This window comes from Aythya marila, assembly GCF_965140915.1.
Source record: "Aythya marila genome assembly, chromosome: 2".
Lineage (NCBI taxonomy): Eukaryota > Metazoa > Chordata > Aves > Anseriformes > Anatidae > Aythya > Aythya marila.
This window is the reverse complement of record NC_139043.1, coordinates 94856799-94874086: the sequence shown is the minus strand read 5'-3', so window position 1 is coordinate 94874086 and position 17288 is coordinate 94856799. Positions and strand designations below refer to the sequence as shown.

The 17288-nt window shown below is 37.7% G+C and overlaps 1 protein-coding gene across 2 annotated transcripts in view; it reads left to right on the top strand.

The window, feature by feature from the left end:
- The window catches only part of ANKS6 (ankyrin repeat and sterile alpha motif domain containing 6), a 45021-nt gene extending 29779 nt beyond the window's left edge, over nt 1-15242 (top strand). The window contains exons 12-17 of one of the 2 annotated variants that reach the window (XM_082752811.1): nt 710-899; nt 2352-2468; nt 5088-5155; nt 6397-6513; nt 7434-7530; nt 14032-15242. In XM_082752811.1, coding sequence (XP_082608937.1) covers nt 710-899; nt 2352-2468; nt 5088-5155; nt 6397-6513; nt 7434-7530; nt 14032-14081 — 639 coding nt within the window. In that variant the 3' untranslated portion in view covers nt 14082-15242. The remainder of the gene's footprint in view (nt 1-709; nt 900-2351; nt 2469-5087; nt 5156-6396; nt 6514-7433; nt 7531-14031) is intronic. The other variant, XM_082752812.1, reaches the window with a different exon arrangement.
- The last annotated feature ends 2046 nt before the right edge of the window (nt 15243-17288 follow it).

Here is a 17288-nt window from a genome sequence, read left to right as displayed (position 1 = left end):
GATGTGAGTTACATTAACTATTCTTTGAAAAGACTGATGTACCTACATATGTTTGGTGTGTGTTTTTTTTTTTAAACTCATTTATAATTCACTAATTTTCCCATTTCCATGCCTCCACATTAATTATTTGTAAAATATTAATAAATTTGGAATCATTTAACTGATGTTAGATAATATCAAGTTTACGTATTGATTGGAAACTTTCATTCCAGTGAAGCAAGGTGTTTAAGTGCACCTAAAATTTGGTTTATGCTTGCTACTTATTTCTGTTAATCTAACATGAAGTGTTACTTGAAAATATCATCTGATATACTTTGAGAAGCTTTAATTGAGAGTTTATTTGATTAAATTTCTCAATGAAAAAGACCTCTGTTCTGTTGACCTGAGTCAAAATAACTTCAGATTTTATCCAGAGTAGTTGTAATGCTTATATATGGAATTGTTTTATGCAAAATAATTTTCTTTTTCCAAAATTGCAGCCTTAATGCATGTGTTTGCCTTAATGAGTTTGAGGGACTAACTCTCCTAGGGACTGACTTAAGATAAATTACTCCAATTATTTCAATATAGATCAAGCAGATACTTCTAGTTGTGAATATGTGCTCTGCAGAAATAATATGAATCATAAATAATATTGAAGCATCATATATAGGTAAACACCTTTTTTTCTACTTTTTTATTCATGAAATGATTATATCATTAACTATAGCAAAAACTGGAGATGAACAAAAGACCTCCATCTGGGACTTCATCTACATCTAAAAGCACATCACCAACTCTCACGCCTTCCCCATCACCCTCCCCGTCTCCTAAGGTTCACAACGTGGAGTCGTCTCTCTCTTCTTCTCACAGACAGGCCAAGAGCAACGGTTCCAGCAGTGGTACTATTACAGAAGATGGTGAGTAGGTCTCTGTAATTACATTTATCAAGAGCACATAGTGTTTAAAGCTGTAATTGTACTGGATTATTGTTTATCAGCATGAGAGTGAGAGTTGTTTTCTTTCTAGGAAAAAATACTTCAGTATTCTGACTGAATACTTCAGTATTCTAACTGAAATACTTCAGTTTTCTGATTTGGGATTGACATTCCAGCAGTAGCTGCATCTATTTATCTTCCAAAAGCTGTGATCTCTTCCATTTAGAGGGAGATAATTACCATCTCAAAGCTAGCATAGAGCATGTAGGTAGACCACTCTTACAGCACATCCTTTCTCTCCCCTCTCCCTCTTTGTGGCTTAAATCCTGATTTTCCACTCTTTACTAAGTGTAGAAAACGTATGTTCTCCAAATCTGAAGTGAAAAATATATTTTTAATAAATTTGGTGAAGCACATCGTTACAGAAATAAAATTTTGTTTCATAACAATTCATAGGTACACGTATCTGCTTTTAAGAGCTGTATTGCTTTTTTTTTTTTTGAATTGCAAAACGTAGCCTTATTTTGACCTTTCATTTTAGGTTACTACTTTTCCAGTGAGATCACTGCTTTTTAATTTGAAATTTTAGATCTAAATTACATTTATTTTAAAAAGTCCTCTCACCATATTGGAAACAGGATATCAATTACTTCATTTTTTTCCCCCTGTAAACATTTCAAAAAAGCAAGAAAAATAACATGACTCAGAATCTTTTAAATAAGAAATGTGGGTATCTTTTATCTAGTTTCTGCAAGAGGCACTTTTCCTATTTCTGGTGGGCTTTGTTTGTTTTTGCAAGTGTCAGGATTGATTTTTATTTTCGTTTATTTTAACTTTGTACTGGCACTGTACTTCCTTGTAGTTTACACTAAAAGGAGGTGGTATTTGACCCACTTTCTGTCCTCTTATCATGGCTTAGCTGTAACATATTGTACTGACTGCTGGAGAAAATCCTTTCACATTTTAGTGCCATTTTATAATGATGGCTTGATAACATAAGAGTTGTCAGTTTAGAAATACATAAAGGGAAGAGAACTGGTTCTTGGATAAGAAGGGGAATTCTCCAACCTATCAGCTGTTACACTCTCCCCTTGAGAAGCAGGGCTTTATGACTACACAGCTAGTGCCACGATACAGTGAGTTTCCTCTGTAGCAGAAGTATAGGTTGTCAGGAGCCTAAGTAGTTTGGGGTTCACTGTGCTTGTGACTTTCATGCTTGAGTGGTCCTTTAATTCAAGGGCTTTTCTTACTGTGAGTTTATTTAGGAGCAACAAGTCAGAAGCCCAGCAGTTATCAGTAGAGTAAGTTATGCGATGTTAAATTTCTTTTTATTTCAAGAAAATTTAAATTAATTTTCTAATTCATTTTCTCTGATCATCACTGTGAAGGACCAGTAGGCAGCGTGGTTCAGAAGTGCGCATGGTTTCTTTTTAGGCAATCAGTTGGTGGACCATCAACAGCTTTTCCCTATTCTGAGAACCAGTGATGTAGAGAATCATGAAAGAAGAAACCATGTGAGAGTAAAAGGAGGCTGTGAAAACTTGGAGAAAGGTAATCTTACCCTACTCCTATAGAATAGTACTAATAGTTGCTAAAAAGGAGTAATGTGGCAAAGCTCCCAGAACCTTTATAAAGACGTAGGTAGGGAGAGTAGGTATGGGTATAGGATAAGTAAAGCAAAGATTTTGTGAAAAAGCAGAAGTGAAACATTATGCAGTGCAGGATATATATTAAAGAAAAAAAAAAAAAAAAGGATTCTGGGGTTGTTCAAACTTAGCGTATAACACAGGAAGAGGGAAAGAGAAAAAAATCCTGAAAGGCCTACAGTTGAAAACATTGTCTAAGTTTGTGAAAAGTATTAGAATTACAGCTTGTTTGTCAAAGAATTGTAGAGTTGTTTGGGTTGGAAGGGACCTTAAAGATTAGCTATTTCCAACCCCCTGGTTACGAGAGTTGGCCTTCTTGGCTGCAAGCACTCACAGCTGGCTCATGTTGAGCTTTTCATCCACCAGAACCCACAAGTCCGTCTCTGGAGGGCTGCTCTCAGTGAGTTCTCCCAGTCTGTGCTCACATCTGGGATTGCCCCAATCCATGTGCAGCACCTTGCACTTAGACTTGTTCAACCTCATTAGTTTCATGTGGACCAACTTATGAAGTTTGTGCAAATCCCTTTGGATGGCATCCCTTCCTTCTATTGTATCGACTGCACCACACAGCTTGGTGTCATCTGCCAACCTGCTGAGGGTGCACTCAATCCCACTGTCTGTTGTTCATAAAGATATTAAACAATACCAGTTCCAGGACAAACCCTCTGAGGGACACCACTCGTCACCGGCCTCCATTTGGACATAGAGTTGGCCACCACTCTCTGGGTGCAACCTTCAAGACAGTTCCTTACCTACTAAATGGTCCCTGCAATGGAGGGCAGCTCTTCTGCTCCTCTTGAGGTCTGTTTGGGTGTAAGCTTCTGCATGGGGAGGTTGTGGCCCCTCCATCAGGGTTTCAGCCTCAGCCCAGCAGTTGTGGTGGATGGTCACCACATTGTTGTTTCAGCAGAAGGCTTCTTCCAGTTGCTCCCAGAATAGAAGAAAGTGACTGGCCACTCTGTGATATCATTTATGACAGCAAGTCTCTAGGTTTTAAAGATCCTGGAATTTTCTTCCAGCCTAAAATTTAAGCACAACAGTGTGCTGAAAAATGAGAAGGGTAGCCAAGCTAAGAAGAAAAAAAGTTGATAATATATCCGAGGGCTTCTAATCTAACTTTTATTTTGTTTCTTTAAGATGGTATTTTTCATCAAGCTGTGTGAAGTCCTCTCACTGCATTTTTACAGCTGGCTATCTTTTCCCATGGACTGACCTCAGTTAGGGTGCTAAAGCTTTTAGCCTGAAACCATGTCAACCCTTACAAATCATGTTAAGCATACCAAACAAATTGGCCTTGAGGTAAAAAGCCAAACTCTAGCAAAAATAAGACTCAGCTGGAGTTATCACTTCAGTTTTCTGTGAGCTTTTCTGTGTGAACAAGGAGGCTTCCAGAATGCTGAACAGAAAAATGTGTTCATCTCAAGATACCTGATGTCTTTTGAGAAGCTTAGAGAGTGAAATTCTCTTTCATGTTTCTACTGGGGGTGAAAGAAATAGGACAGTCAAAAGTCAAAGAAGTGAAATAAACAAAAGCAAAATTGGGAGTGGAATGGTGATTATCTTTACAATAAATGTGAGTTTATATAGAGTATATTTAATATCGTTTTGTGCTGTAATGTTTTCATTCATGTTCTTCATTTTGATTTTGATTCTCTCATTCAGTTGACCACTGGTGATACTGTCAGGGGTGAGGGGAAAATGTTAGTCAATTGTGACAGCAAAGTGATAAAAATAAACAGGATCCTGAAGTGAGAGAGGTACTGTGTAATTAAGAGAGTTAATGGCGGGTTGTTCTAAAACTGCAGTTGTCTTTTGACTGTCTAATGACATTTTAAATGTGTGTTAAGAATTGCTATCAGGTTCTCCAACTTCTAATTTTCGTGCTCTTTGAGATGAAACCCAATATCCAGTGCTGTTATCCTGGGAAAGTAAACTTATGGAACTTAAATTCTGCCCAAGCTTCATCTTAGCTGGAGTAAAGCTTTAATAGTGTGTTTAATACTGGATGCCAGGTACTTGAGGAGAAGAGGTTCAGGCATACCCTTGTTATATCAGGGTTTTGAATGAGTGACTGGGTAGTTGCTTGCATTACATCTTGCATTCCGGGATCATGATACAGAAATACCTCATTCAGTTCAGTGCCTGCTTGAGGAGTTTTCTGTATAGACTGCGTGATCTGGGTCAGCCATCTGGGGCCAAGCACCCGCATTTTAGACATGGAAATGCATAAGTTGCCCTCAGAGGTACATTTTTTTAAGATCCTTTTTATGAGGAAGAAAAAAGGATGCAAAACAAAGAATTTTATCCTAGCAAAGTACAATTAGATAGAATTACAGTATATTGAAGTAGGTGAGAACACAACAATATTTTTACTTCTGATGTAGAGTAAATGTGATCGGGCTTTTGCTGTCATGTGTCATTGTGTGAAATATATCATTTAATAATATAACCTTAGCGGTTCATTAGTGATCTCTTGAGAGATCAATAAAATTGATCTTTTCTGACCCTTGTTTTGTTTTTGCAGATGAGCTGACTGGCATCCTTAAAAAATTGTCACTTGAGAAATATCAACCTATTTTTGAGGAACAAGAGGTAATTTAAAAAAAAATATTCTAGAAAAGTATGGTGCAACACATATTGCATTAGAATTGTGATCCAAATTATCAACTTTGAAGTTGTACAACAATTTTTGGCTGAAGGACCTTGAAACATGGATCAAGTGGTATTTCTAGAGTTCTCCAGGAAACTGCAAGTATCAGTGGTTTTTACAGCGAATTTACAATTTTGTTATAGATCGATGCTTCAATTTTTTTCCCCCCTTTTTTTTTACATCCTGATTTCTCTCTTTCTGTCTGTATCCAATGGGCATAAAGATTTTATAGGACACACTGTATCGTTCCTGGAATCACAGCGGGAACCTCTCTTGCAGATGGAGAGCAGCAGGGTGCGAGTCACTGAGATGGCTGCTTTCTCTTATCTGCTGTGAATAAGCAGGAGATTTTTGGGAAAGCTAAGCATCACTGTATATGAGACCCGTGACAGTGACTTGCCTGAAGGATGGAATTAAAAGACACATTACTGAAAATAAGCAAAAATAATTCATTACAGTGTTTAAGACATTATCAGATATGAGTAATACCTGTATGTGTGGTTGTTTGAAGGCAGAGGGCAGTGAATAGACATGTAATAGATTGCCACTGCTGTGGAGTTCAGGATTCAGCACTGTATAACAAATTCTTTAGCTGCTTCACAATGCACTGGGCTTATTATCCTTCCCCTGAGTGTTAGGGAAGGAATCATTTTGTAGAAACACTTCTGTGTGTGAAGTTTGTATCAATATGAAGTTTCAGATGTTTGTTTTTATCACAACTTTATGGATGTTTTGATATAGCATAAACTCATATATGAACAAACCCTAAGTTTTCCTTAGGAGACACTGGAAAAGTACACATAAGATTCTGAAAATTGAAAAATGCTTTTAAAAAGTAGAGAGAAAAACTGTTGTCTTATCCAACTAACTGCTACAGCAAGGAGAGGATTTTTTTTTTTTTGGAGACTATATTTTGTATTGACTGTGCTTTTCTAAAAACAATATAATCTAGGAATATTTAAAATCTGTTATCGTATTATCGTAATTAGCTGAATTATTAACAGCTGATTTAAAACCTAAGAGCACAGTGGAAAAGTGGGTACCATTTGGTGCTGGTAAGTCATTAAACATTTTTGTTCTACAGTGTTTCCAGTGAGTTTATACAAGTTATTAAAATAAAATCTGTCCTTCAATAATGAATCGGTGCTTAGATAAATACTATTTTTTGCTTCTTCATATGCAGGTGGATATGGAAGCTTTCCTTACTCTTACTGATGGCGATCTGAAAGAGCTGGGTATTAAAACTGATGGATCAAGGCAGCAAATTCTGGCAGCTATTTCTGAACTGAATGCAGGAAAGGTTCGTTTTGAAGTACTGTGCTTAGTAAACTAATTCAAGGTTTGGTTGTATTGTTAATTCAACATATATTTGAAAATTCAGTTGCAGATGTTAGATAGAAAAGCTAAACAAATGTTTTCCAAACAAAACATTTAACATATTTGGTTAGTTAAAAGCACATTGCTTTGTGGTACTCCCTGTTCTTTCACTAACTCTTTCCTAGTTCAGTAACTGTACAGTTCTTTTGCAGAGCATTGACAATCATATGAGAAGCTAACTCTAACACGAACATTGGTCCTGTTACAGTTAGTGAATGTTGATTTCAGTGGCACTAAAAAGAATATAATGAAAAAGGTCTCCTTTTTGATTTTTTTTTTGTGACTATATAAATAGCACTTATCTGATTCCCTATATTTTTGAAGCCATTTAATTTTATATTCACGGTTACTAATTTGAGGAATAGCGTAGAGTAAGGAATATTTGCATCAGAGAGAGATTATGGACCGGAGCATCTCTTTAATTACACCTGCTGACACTGCTCAGCTGCTTTTTAAGTTTCAAGGTTTATTTTCTCTCTATGATACTGGAAACTCAAATAAACAAAACATAAAGATAATTCCACCAAGTTAAAATTAAAAGCAACAGGTGATAAGACTGAAAAACAAAACAAAACAAACAAAACCTGGGGAGGTGGATGATGTTCCATGCTTTATAGCCATGGAGAATATCCTGAAAATGCTTCTACTGCTGTAGAAGCAGTTTCAGGAAGATGACTACAAGGCTTTCCACGTATCTGGGAGGTAAGGATTTGTTGTTCTTCCTAGTAGTGCACTGTGACTCTCTGGGCATAGAAACGCATATTTTCATATCTTTTTATGAACTCATGATAAATTAATTTGTAAAACAGAAATACTTCATTTTAATTTATTTTTCTTTCACAGGGACGAGAGAGACAGATTTTACAAGAAACTATACACAACTTCCACTCTTCCTTTGAGAGTAGTGTTAGTAACACACGACCTCCTGGTCATTCCCAAAGTAAGTAGCACCCGACGTTAATTGAACAATATATGAGTGCTTCTAATTAATAATAGCTAGAGGACAGAATGTGACAAACGAGCTAGGGAACCACTATCTGGGTTAATGATTGATGCATGTCCATCTCTTTTGCTGAGACTGTAGAGAAGATTTCAAGGTAAAGAAATATCTGGAAGATTTTATGCACACATCAGCATTATCTGAAAGGAGAACAAGATAGTTGTTATGCATTTATTACTACTGAACACAGAAAATGGATATAAGTGTAGCAAACCGTAGTATATGATGAAGGGCAGCAGTGGGAGGTGAGTTTCTGTATGATACGTAGTTTGCTTTTGCATACTGTTCATATCAGACAGTTTTCCTTGGTATGATCAAGTAGATTCAATATGATTGAGGTTTGCAATTTAGTATACTGGCTTAAATGGCTATCTTAATTATGTATTTGTGTGTGTATATATTTATTTTTTATATGTAATATTTTTGTATGATTACCTATAGTAATATATCTATAGTATAATATAGAAACACGTATAGTAATACAATACAGTAATACATCTATTCCAACCATCAATGTTAATTGCTAGCCACTGTTGGAGAAGAAACTGCATTTTAAAATGTAGTATCCATAATCAAAATCTAGATCTATTATCAAAATGTATAGAAAGGTGTTCCTGACCCGCAATGAGTGAATACATTTACTACAGTCACACCTAAATATAAAAGCCTTAAACCCCTGCACTACTAACCACCTGAGTCAAAGGCAGATAGATCTACATCTGTTACTGAAGACCATTCCTACCAGCATTTCTGGATCTGTGTTTGGGGAGGAACAAGAAAGCCATTGAATGGCCTTGAGAAATTTACCTTCTTAGGTACTTCTTACTTTCCTTCAGCTGCTTATTTTGAGGTTTGCATCCACGCACACAATTGCTCCACTTGTTTAGTGGTTATGGTAAATAACATTTGAGCAATTGTATGCTTTGGTAGGCCTAAATAATGAGTGTCAGTCCCAGTTGTTCCAGTCTCAATCAGCTGAATGTCACTAGATCTGTGAAAGCAGGTGCAAACTGTAGGTCTCACTGCTGTCTTGGTGAAAACTGGGCATTGCTGGGGTAGTTAGGCTACTTTCTTCTCTGTAGTCTGCTTGGCTGAAAGCCACTGTCAGGTGTCACTATATGCGTAGTGCAGCTTACTTCCCATTCTCAGAGCAGTCATCCTTGTGTAGGAACTTCTGGATGTTTCTTGATAACATTCCAGACTTGAAGAGCCTCTTCTGTAGGTACTGCTGGGTGAGCAGAAGCTGGTATTTGGGATTTGGTAACATGCTGCAGCGAACTGGAATTACTCAAGAGCTGAAGAAACATACAGATGTAACTTGTCTCCAAGCAACTTGTTGGTATCTTGAAGACAGTAGAAAAAAGTAATGGTGGTCCAGAGTTGGTTAGAACATCCTTTTGTATGAATTGAGGCACCACTTGCTCCTGCAGACCAATTGACAAGATGCTGCAAGGAGGCTCATCAGAGATCTAGCTTGTGGGTTTTTGTGTGTGAGAGCTTCATGAAGTAGATTTGGCTGAGAGACAGCAACAGAAGCACTAACAAAGGACAAGGAGGAAAAGTGCATGTAGATGAATGAAGTTTCTGCACCAGGTAAGCTGCTTTTTATTGTAAAAAGTAGCAACGGGACCCTTATGCAATTTATGGAACTTGAAGTAATTTCCAGGAATGTATAATATTTTAGAACATATGAGCAGCTGTACTGAATCAGATCCAAGATTCATACAGCTGTGTTTGGCTATTTCATCTGGTCTTATTTGACATTTGTGTTGAGAGCTGCTTGCTTTCATTTGTTTTGAACTCTCAGTGTCTTTTGCTTCATCCTACCAGATCAGAAGATACAGTAGACAACTTGTTTCCTCTTCACTGCCTCCATGCCACTGATGGTTTTACAGATATCTGACGTTATTCTTCAGTCATATATATATATATATTTTTTTTTTTTTTCAGATTGAAGACTTTCATAGGCTCCTTAAGCATTCCCTTTGCTATAGTTGTTCTATCCTCATTTCATTTCCTACTATATCCTTTCAGACTTGAAGGTACCATAAAACATTCAAGATGTGGGCATGCCATTAATTTACACATGATACAGCCAGTGTTTTTCAGCTGTCTTCTCTGTTTTCAGTTCTCTTGCCCTTTCCTATTTTTTTCTAGTACTTGTTTTTTTTTGGCTACAATAGAGGACTGAATCAATCCTTATTGGAACACTGTGTGTTACAACGCAGATCATCTACTGAGTGTGAGCTCAGAGATTATCATTTTATGCCTTGCTTCATACTAGTTCATTTTTATCTTCATCAAGTTTTGTCTGCCACATTGTCTGGTCACTGATGTTTCATGAAGTCCCTTTTCCAGTTTTCTTTTTGCCTTTTTTTTTTTTTTTTATTTACATGGATAACTTAAGAAAATGTGTTGCTTGAATCTACCTGCCTTTTTCCAAGTCATATGTCAAATACCCTGAGTCCTCGTGCAGATCTCTGTGAAATGGTGAATCTTTCCACCATGGAAAATTACTATTTACTCCCACCTTCTGTCCTCTGCTTTCTTGTTGCAGGAAGAACAGCCAAAGTCAAGACACACACCAATATGGTCAGATAATGCTCTCTCTTTATTACCCAAATAGCCTGACTTTTTTATAGCAAATTTAGCAGGGGTGGATAGTGTCTCACACAAGATTATTGGTCGAAAGCACTCAGACAAAACACCTGCAAGAAAACAACCCCACCTGCAAGACAACAACCCCCATGCGATTAGCAGTCACGTAGATCTTGTCCTTGAAGCCAGCTGCTGGCAACAACATTTTTAATTCTTCAGTTGGGTGATAAGGGAACATTGTTATGGCAACTCCTCATAGTCATCCTGGTAGCTTGGTTTGCTCAGCTGTAGCATGTCATGGCCTCCTTGCTGTTTCAAAAATTCCTCAGCACTTTCTAACCTGTTAGTTATCCATGCAAGATATGTTTTTACTCTGTGGCTTCTTCATTGTCTTAAGAACCAACCTTTGGCCTTGTGAAATAAAAATCCATGCATCAAGTGGATCTCTTTTGTCTATGAGATTGTTGGTACCTTCAAAGAATTCCATTAGGTTGATGAGGCAATTCTTTTCCACAAAATTTCAAATGTTCACTATTTCAATTTTTTGTCATAGTTCATACAAATCTGCCTCTTACTACTGTCATGTCTGTGGTCGAGGTTTCCCTGGATCCACTGGAACCCTTAGAAAGATGAGCATCAGTTCTCATTTACCTGGCAATTTGAACAAGAACCTGCATTCGGAACTCAGCAGTTCAGCTGCTTAGCCACTGAGTCCCTCTAGAACTTTTGGCTTAAGAGATTTGTTGTTACTTGCTTTGTGCTTTTGTTTTGTAACCTTTTTTTTTTTTTTTTTTTTTTTTTAAACCAGTACTTCAGGTTAAGATACCTTGGAGTGAGTCCCACATAAAGAAGGCTTCTGAAACGGAAACCTTCCCAAGCTTTTCCATTGTGTATACATATACCTTTTCTGATGTGAACTTAATTTCCTAGCTTTTATTACACTCTAATCATTGGATGGCATCGTGGCATCTGTAACAGGCTGCCTTATCTGATGTGTTTGAAAAATATGTGAAATTTTTATGGTTTTTGCATGGTCCATAACCACCAGTTTCTCTAGAAGTCTTCCTAGGAGCCTTTCTGGGCACTTTGTGTCTGAACACCATTAGCAAGAAAGCCATCTGATGATTCTCCCTTTCAGAAAGCCAGATGTAGCTCATAGGATAATAATATCCTGCTCTTCCAACTGTGTCAGTGTCACTGTTTCATACTTATTACTGTGATTTCCTCAGTATGTTGAGTAATTTTAAAAGCTCAGTACCTAAAATGAATTGGCTGCAAGTATAGCTTTGCCTTTATGAAGTTTCCAGCCTTTAGGGATGTAAAGAAGGTAATGAAATGAGATTTGAACGTACCCATAAGGCTCAGAAATGAAAAAGCAGGGGAAAAGAAACTTAATTTCTCACTTTCTAGAGATGTAGCTTATAATTCTGGGAAGTGTGCAGACTGACTACCATCACCAAACTCATGACTCTGTACAACTTCCCCACCCTTCCCACATCAGCAGCTACATTTTTCCAGTTAGCTGCAGTTCCCCAGAAAGCACCCCATTCCCAAAGCCTGGACTCAGCACCTCTACTGCTGCCACTGGGTTAGGAGCTCATCAGACCTGCTTCAAGATGTCAGGCAGCAGAAAAATAAAAACGTCTATGTGAACATTTCTGGGATGGAAAAGAGAAGAGCAGTAATTATTTACATTTACACTTCTAAGAAAGCATTAGAAGAATAAAAAAACAATAAGCAGAAGTAGTAAAAGCAATACCATCAGAAGTAAAGGCTTGATCATGTAACTAATTTCACACAACAGGCTTGTTTAGAGGAGATACTGCAGTTTATTGATATTTTTTGGCAGTTCAAACTCAATTGCTAGTTGGTTGTATCCTCAGCTACCTTCTGGTTGAGCAGCTCCTTCTGAGGTCATTGCTTCTGAACTCTATGATAGTCGCCACAAGAACTAGTAGAAAAGTTGTCAACTGTATGTTGGGTTTTGGCAGCTGAGCTACTTCAATTATAGTAAGGTTCACTGTGGGAAGAGAGATTACTTTGTATGTCAGGTTCTGTGTCACCCCTGGGGCTGGCAGTGAGATGATTCTCCTTTGCAGAAAACAATAGGCGTTGACATATATTTGTTTTCTGTCAGAAGGATATTGAGACTTAGCTGCTGCCAATGATACTAGGTTAGGCTGCATGTCCAGGCTGTGAGAGCTCCTTATTTAAATAATTGCCTGAACTGCATAAGACAAATGACTGCTCTACCTGTAAGTAATGCAGTGGCTACTGGACCCATAAGCTGTTAGGATCTGGAGCGCTGCAGTTCTCCCTATTCTGAACAGGCAAAACAGAGCTTGCACGGAGAATGTTGCCTTTGTCGCTTTTTTAGGGGAAATTAATTGGTAACCTTCAGAAAATTGTGCTGATACGAACTAATTGCAAGTGTGAACATTGTGGAGTTTTTGATACTTTGGTAGTTTCCAAGGGGGAAAAAAAAATATATCTTGGAAAATTGCCAAAGTGTTCTAGTCACCCTGTTCCTGACAACAGGAACTACTGGGAAGATAGAACTTTTTTATAACCCAGTGAATGAACTGTGTCAAAAAAAAGCCCTTGTAGAATTAGCTTGCTGCTTCATCTTTTAAATTTAGAGCCTTTCTTCATAGAACTTTGATTTCTTCCTGAAATGTAGAAGTAGGATTTCTTTACTAAAAGTAGAAATAAAATTCTGTGTGCTAGTTAAAACATTCATCTAAGGAAGTGTTAGATCTCATCTCTGTGATTAAAATAAGTAAATAAAAATTGAAATAGTTCATGGAGTTCCTGTGTCTGAGTCTAAGACTTGTAACAGAATTTGTTACTACAAAAATGACATGCAAAAGCAAGTGATCATCCGAGGTTTATATTACAAAGGACAACAATTTTCTTCTTTTCCTAGGGCATTTTTAACCTCATTGTGTGGTAGAAAAAAAAATAGCTTGTTGAATATAACTGCCAGTTAGCTTAGTTCACCTGCTAATATCAAGTTTATTGAAGCTTGGAAGTAAAAAAATAAATAAATAAATGAGCCTCATCACTTCCCATAGACTTCCAGCTGCCTTCCCTCACCTGAATGTAATGCTGTTCTCATAGCAGGCAGGAATTAAAGGGAATACCCTGATGTTGGGCAGTGGCACTGAACAAAGGGAGGATGTAGGTACTGGAAGAATAAGTTGAATGTTCTGCAGATACACGTTAGATGAAGAAAAACTATACCTATGGTGAAAAAGGAATACGGCGCCATTCAATCTGTGATTAATATTATTTTTTTGCAGTAATTCTGATCTTCCAGTTTCTCTTTACCTAATATTTTATGTTGCATATTGATACATACTTACATATCTGCAGATAAATATATAGGTATTTAAAAAGATGTGACAATAAAGTTGAAGAGAGTGGGGAGTGATTTGTGTATTTGCTTTGCACTTCTGAATTCAGAGTCATAAATATCAAATAGAAATTATCCAGAGGAGAGAGGTAGAGAGATGGCAGAGTAAGACATAAGAGCAAAACCCGTACAGACTTGCAAATGGAAAGGTACACACTGAGAAAAGAGAGATACTGGAAAGGTTAATGGCAGCAGATGACCTTTTCGCCCTGGTTTTGATTTTTCATATGTTCTCCATACAGGAAAGGGCTTAGGATGAGTAAAGTGAATTACAGGGTCAAGTTTTAGGAGTCTGATATAACAACAAGATAAAGAAATACAAACCTGTTTGTGGTAATTGTGGAATTAGTCTGTCTTCTTCGAGTAAACCTGTGAGTCTTCCTGGCTGTAGGTTATCAGATTTTATTCTTATTTTTTTTCTTTTACAGCACCTGGCTGCTCTATAAAACCACAAGAAGCTGTTGCTACTAAGAGGTAGCTACTGGAAAAAAAAGGATTTTGTTCTTATGGTGAAGTCTGGGATCTTGCTGATTCAATCCCAGTATAGAAATGAAAATTTGAAATGTTAGTCCTAACTGCACCTGTACAGAACTTTCTGAAGTAATATCATTTATAATTCCAATGCCACAAAGCATCAAAGGAAGTAATAAAAAGATTGCTTCTGCAGTTCAGCTTACAAGTTGAATTGTTCAAGGCTTCATTGGTTTGGATTTGAGAAGAACAAAGAAAAGCAGGAAGAATGGCCATATAAGATTCATGTTTTCATCCTACTTTTTAGTGCCTATAGCTGAAGAACCCATAGGAAGCCTATGTGGGCACAGTCAAGAAGAACGGGAGCACGGAAGAAGGAACGAAAATCACCATGAATGAGAGCTTCTACATGGAGAAATACATAACTGAATATGCCTCTGTTGGCTGAAGACAGACAAAAGAGTCCAAGTTGAAAATACAGTGGCTTCATGAGGAGGAGTCTAAAGGAAAAGCAATGCTGCATTCTTCAGTAACTAAAATACACTTTATCTACTCAATATTAAGAAGTTAGAACAGCAGTAAAAGTAAACACAAAATACCTATTTGTAAAAATAGCACTTTATTTAAGGAACTGTGTAATCTGTCACTGATATTTAAGCATAAATAGTATTAAAGTATTTTATATTGTTGATCCGTTGTTTTGAGAATAAAACCATTTAACTGATGTTGTCTGGGTTTTCTGAATAGTAACAGTAGCAGATCTTCAAAATATGTTTTTTTTTTTTTTTTTTTAACTTTTATGTTTGAAAGGATTAGTACAGTAATTTTTGCTTTATACATATATATATTTTTTTTTTAATTGAGCAATTAAAGTATAAGTAACCAGAAACCTCTGATACTATTTTTGTCTGTCTGAAATCTCACAAGTCCATTACTTGACCACTGGTTAAAGTCATTGTGACTCAGGGGGTACTCAGGGGGTACTTAATGCAGGCAAAATCCAGATCTTGGAGCTCCAATGCAGAGGAGTGATTTCAAATAATTCTCTACGCATCTAAAAATTCTGCCTTTCTCCTTCTCACTGTACTGGTTTTAGTGGAGTTTGGCAAAAATAGGGATAGAAGTGGGTATAGTGACAAATAGAGGCAGCAGTGGCAGTGAAAGGAGTGATGCCCTTGCTATCTCTCAGCTTGCCTCAGGTTTGGCAGCTGAGTCTGAGATTGATTCAGCCACCTGAGGGAAGGCTCCAGGGTGCCAACAGCAGCCAGCAGAGCAGCTGAGCTGTACGAGGTAGCAGCCACTGAAAACTGTTGGTTTGGCTTTTTTGTTTTTTTTTTTTGGGTTAAATAAACCCATTAAAAATGTCACAGTAACTTTCAGAAGTTAAACCTTTTTAAAAATACGTGTGTAAAGTAACCATAGAATTAGCTAGGAAGGGAAGCATTTTTCTTAAGTAGGAACGGTCTGTTACGGTTAGGAGTTTAGAGGAATGTAGGGTGAAAGGTACGATGCTGTACCTTTGTGGAGACTTTATTGAGGGAAAATATAGTAAGGAATAAAGGTGGAAGGAAAAAGAAGAGGACTGCATTGGTGAAGTATGTCAGCCATAATTGTGCAAAAACGTAATCTGCCTTTGAAAACAGGTAAGGAATAGATACATTCTGCAACAAGAAGTGCTTCCTTTTGGTTGCATGTGCAACAAGAGCTACCCATCCTGCTAAGTGCCAGCCTTCAGTATTGATTTTGTGGCTTGCTAAGAGGTTCTTTGCAAAATGTTTTACTGCTGCTTCAATCCAAATGCCTAAGGACTAATTACACAGCTGTGCTACATTGGGGCTGACCTTGAACACAGGTAGCCCAACCCTGAGGAGGAGAAGAAGAGGTTATAGAGGGGCAAGGCAGAAAAAGATGGTTAGCAGCTGGTTACAGCCATTAAGGGCTGTTATTGCCCTGAGGTCCTTGGTGGTCATTTTATTGCCACTTCCAATGTTAACAGTCGTGTTAACAATATTAATTTCCAATGCAAATTAACAATGCCATTTCCAATGTTAACAGTCATGTCAGTATTTCAAGCAGCCATGTTTGAAATAACAATGCGCTGTGTTACCTTAAGCCAGCTAACAAGGAATCTGAAGGTGAGAGGGCTTCAGCAATTCATGTTTGGAGCTTGCAGACCCTATTCTTCAAAAGGAAAAATACTCACCTGCAATAAACTGAGGTGGGGGAGTTCCTTCTTTCTTTTAAAATGTGGCTGGTTGAGGTCCCTTTTCCAAAGGATATCGAATGGCAGTTTAAAGGTCAGAAGATGTGTTCTTTCTGCAGTCTAAGAGGGTTTAAGTAAAAATATACCGCTGCCCAGAAGGCTGCAGTAATCTCAAGGCTATATGGCAAGGTTTATTTCTCTATCTGAATCCTCTCTGTGCAGAAAATAATTCAGAATTCACCAGGTGTCCCCCTATAAGGCATGAATGGGGAAGAGTTAGGATCTAGTTTCCCTGGAACTGAGGATAGAAACAGCATAAATTTGGGAATGTGGGGAAAAACACTCAAATGAGCAATAAAGATTTAAAAACACAAGCCTATCAAAGGGGATTGGAGCACGAGTATAGGTTCTTTATGTCTACCCACCAGGTAGAAAACCTTTCTTATGCTGTCCCATCCAGAAGTCTCAGTATCTAAAGAGTTAGCTTTATTAATACAGGAACAAAAATGTGTGCTTTTAGAGTTTGGGGACTTTCCATATCTTGTGTTGCACTTATTTCTTAAAAGGTGGTCTGTTTCCTTCTGCCTGAGTCAGATGCAATTGTAAGTAGAGGAACAAGGAGTTATGTTTGAGACCAACACCTACAGTTTTGTTTCTGTGACTTGTAGCTGTATAAACTCCATTGCAGTCAGCAGAGGTCTAGTCAGTACAGCCACTGGGACCTCAGACACCAGTATCTGACCAGCCTAGCTCAGGAGCTTGAATCAGTTGTCCAGACATCTGCTGGCACTTGCATGCCCTAGGGTATCCAAAGCACGCATACAGGGTGCCAGACGTGATGCAAAATGAAGGTTAATTAAAATCTGTTTGTTGACTGCAGGCACTCACTCGGACAAAGAGACCATTCAGAGACTAAGATTGTCATTTCACTGACCTGTCCTGACGTGTCCAAAGTGAAAAGCTGTTTCACATTTGCTATTTGCTCTCTCGGTGTCCTCCTTTTTAGTTCAA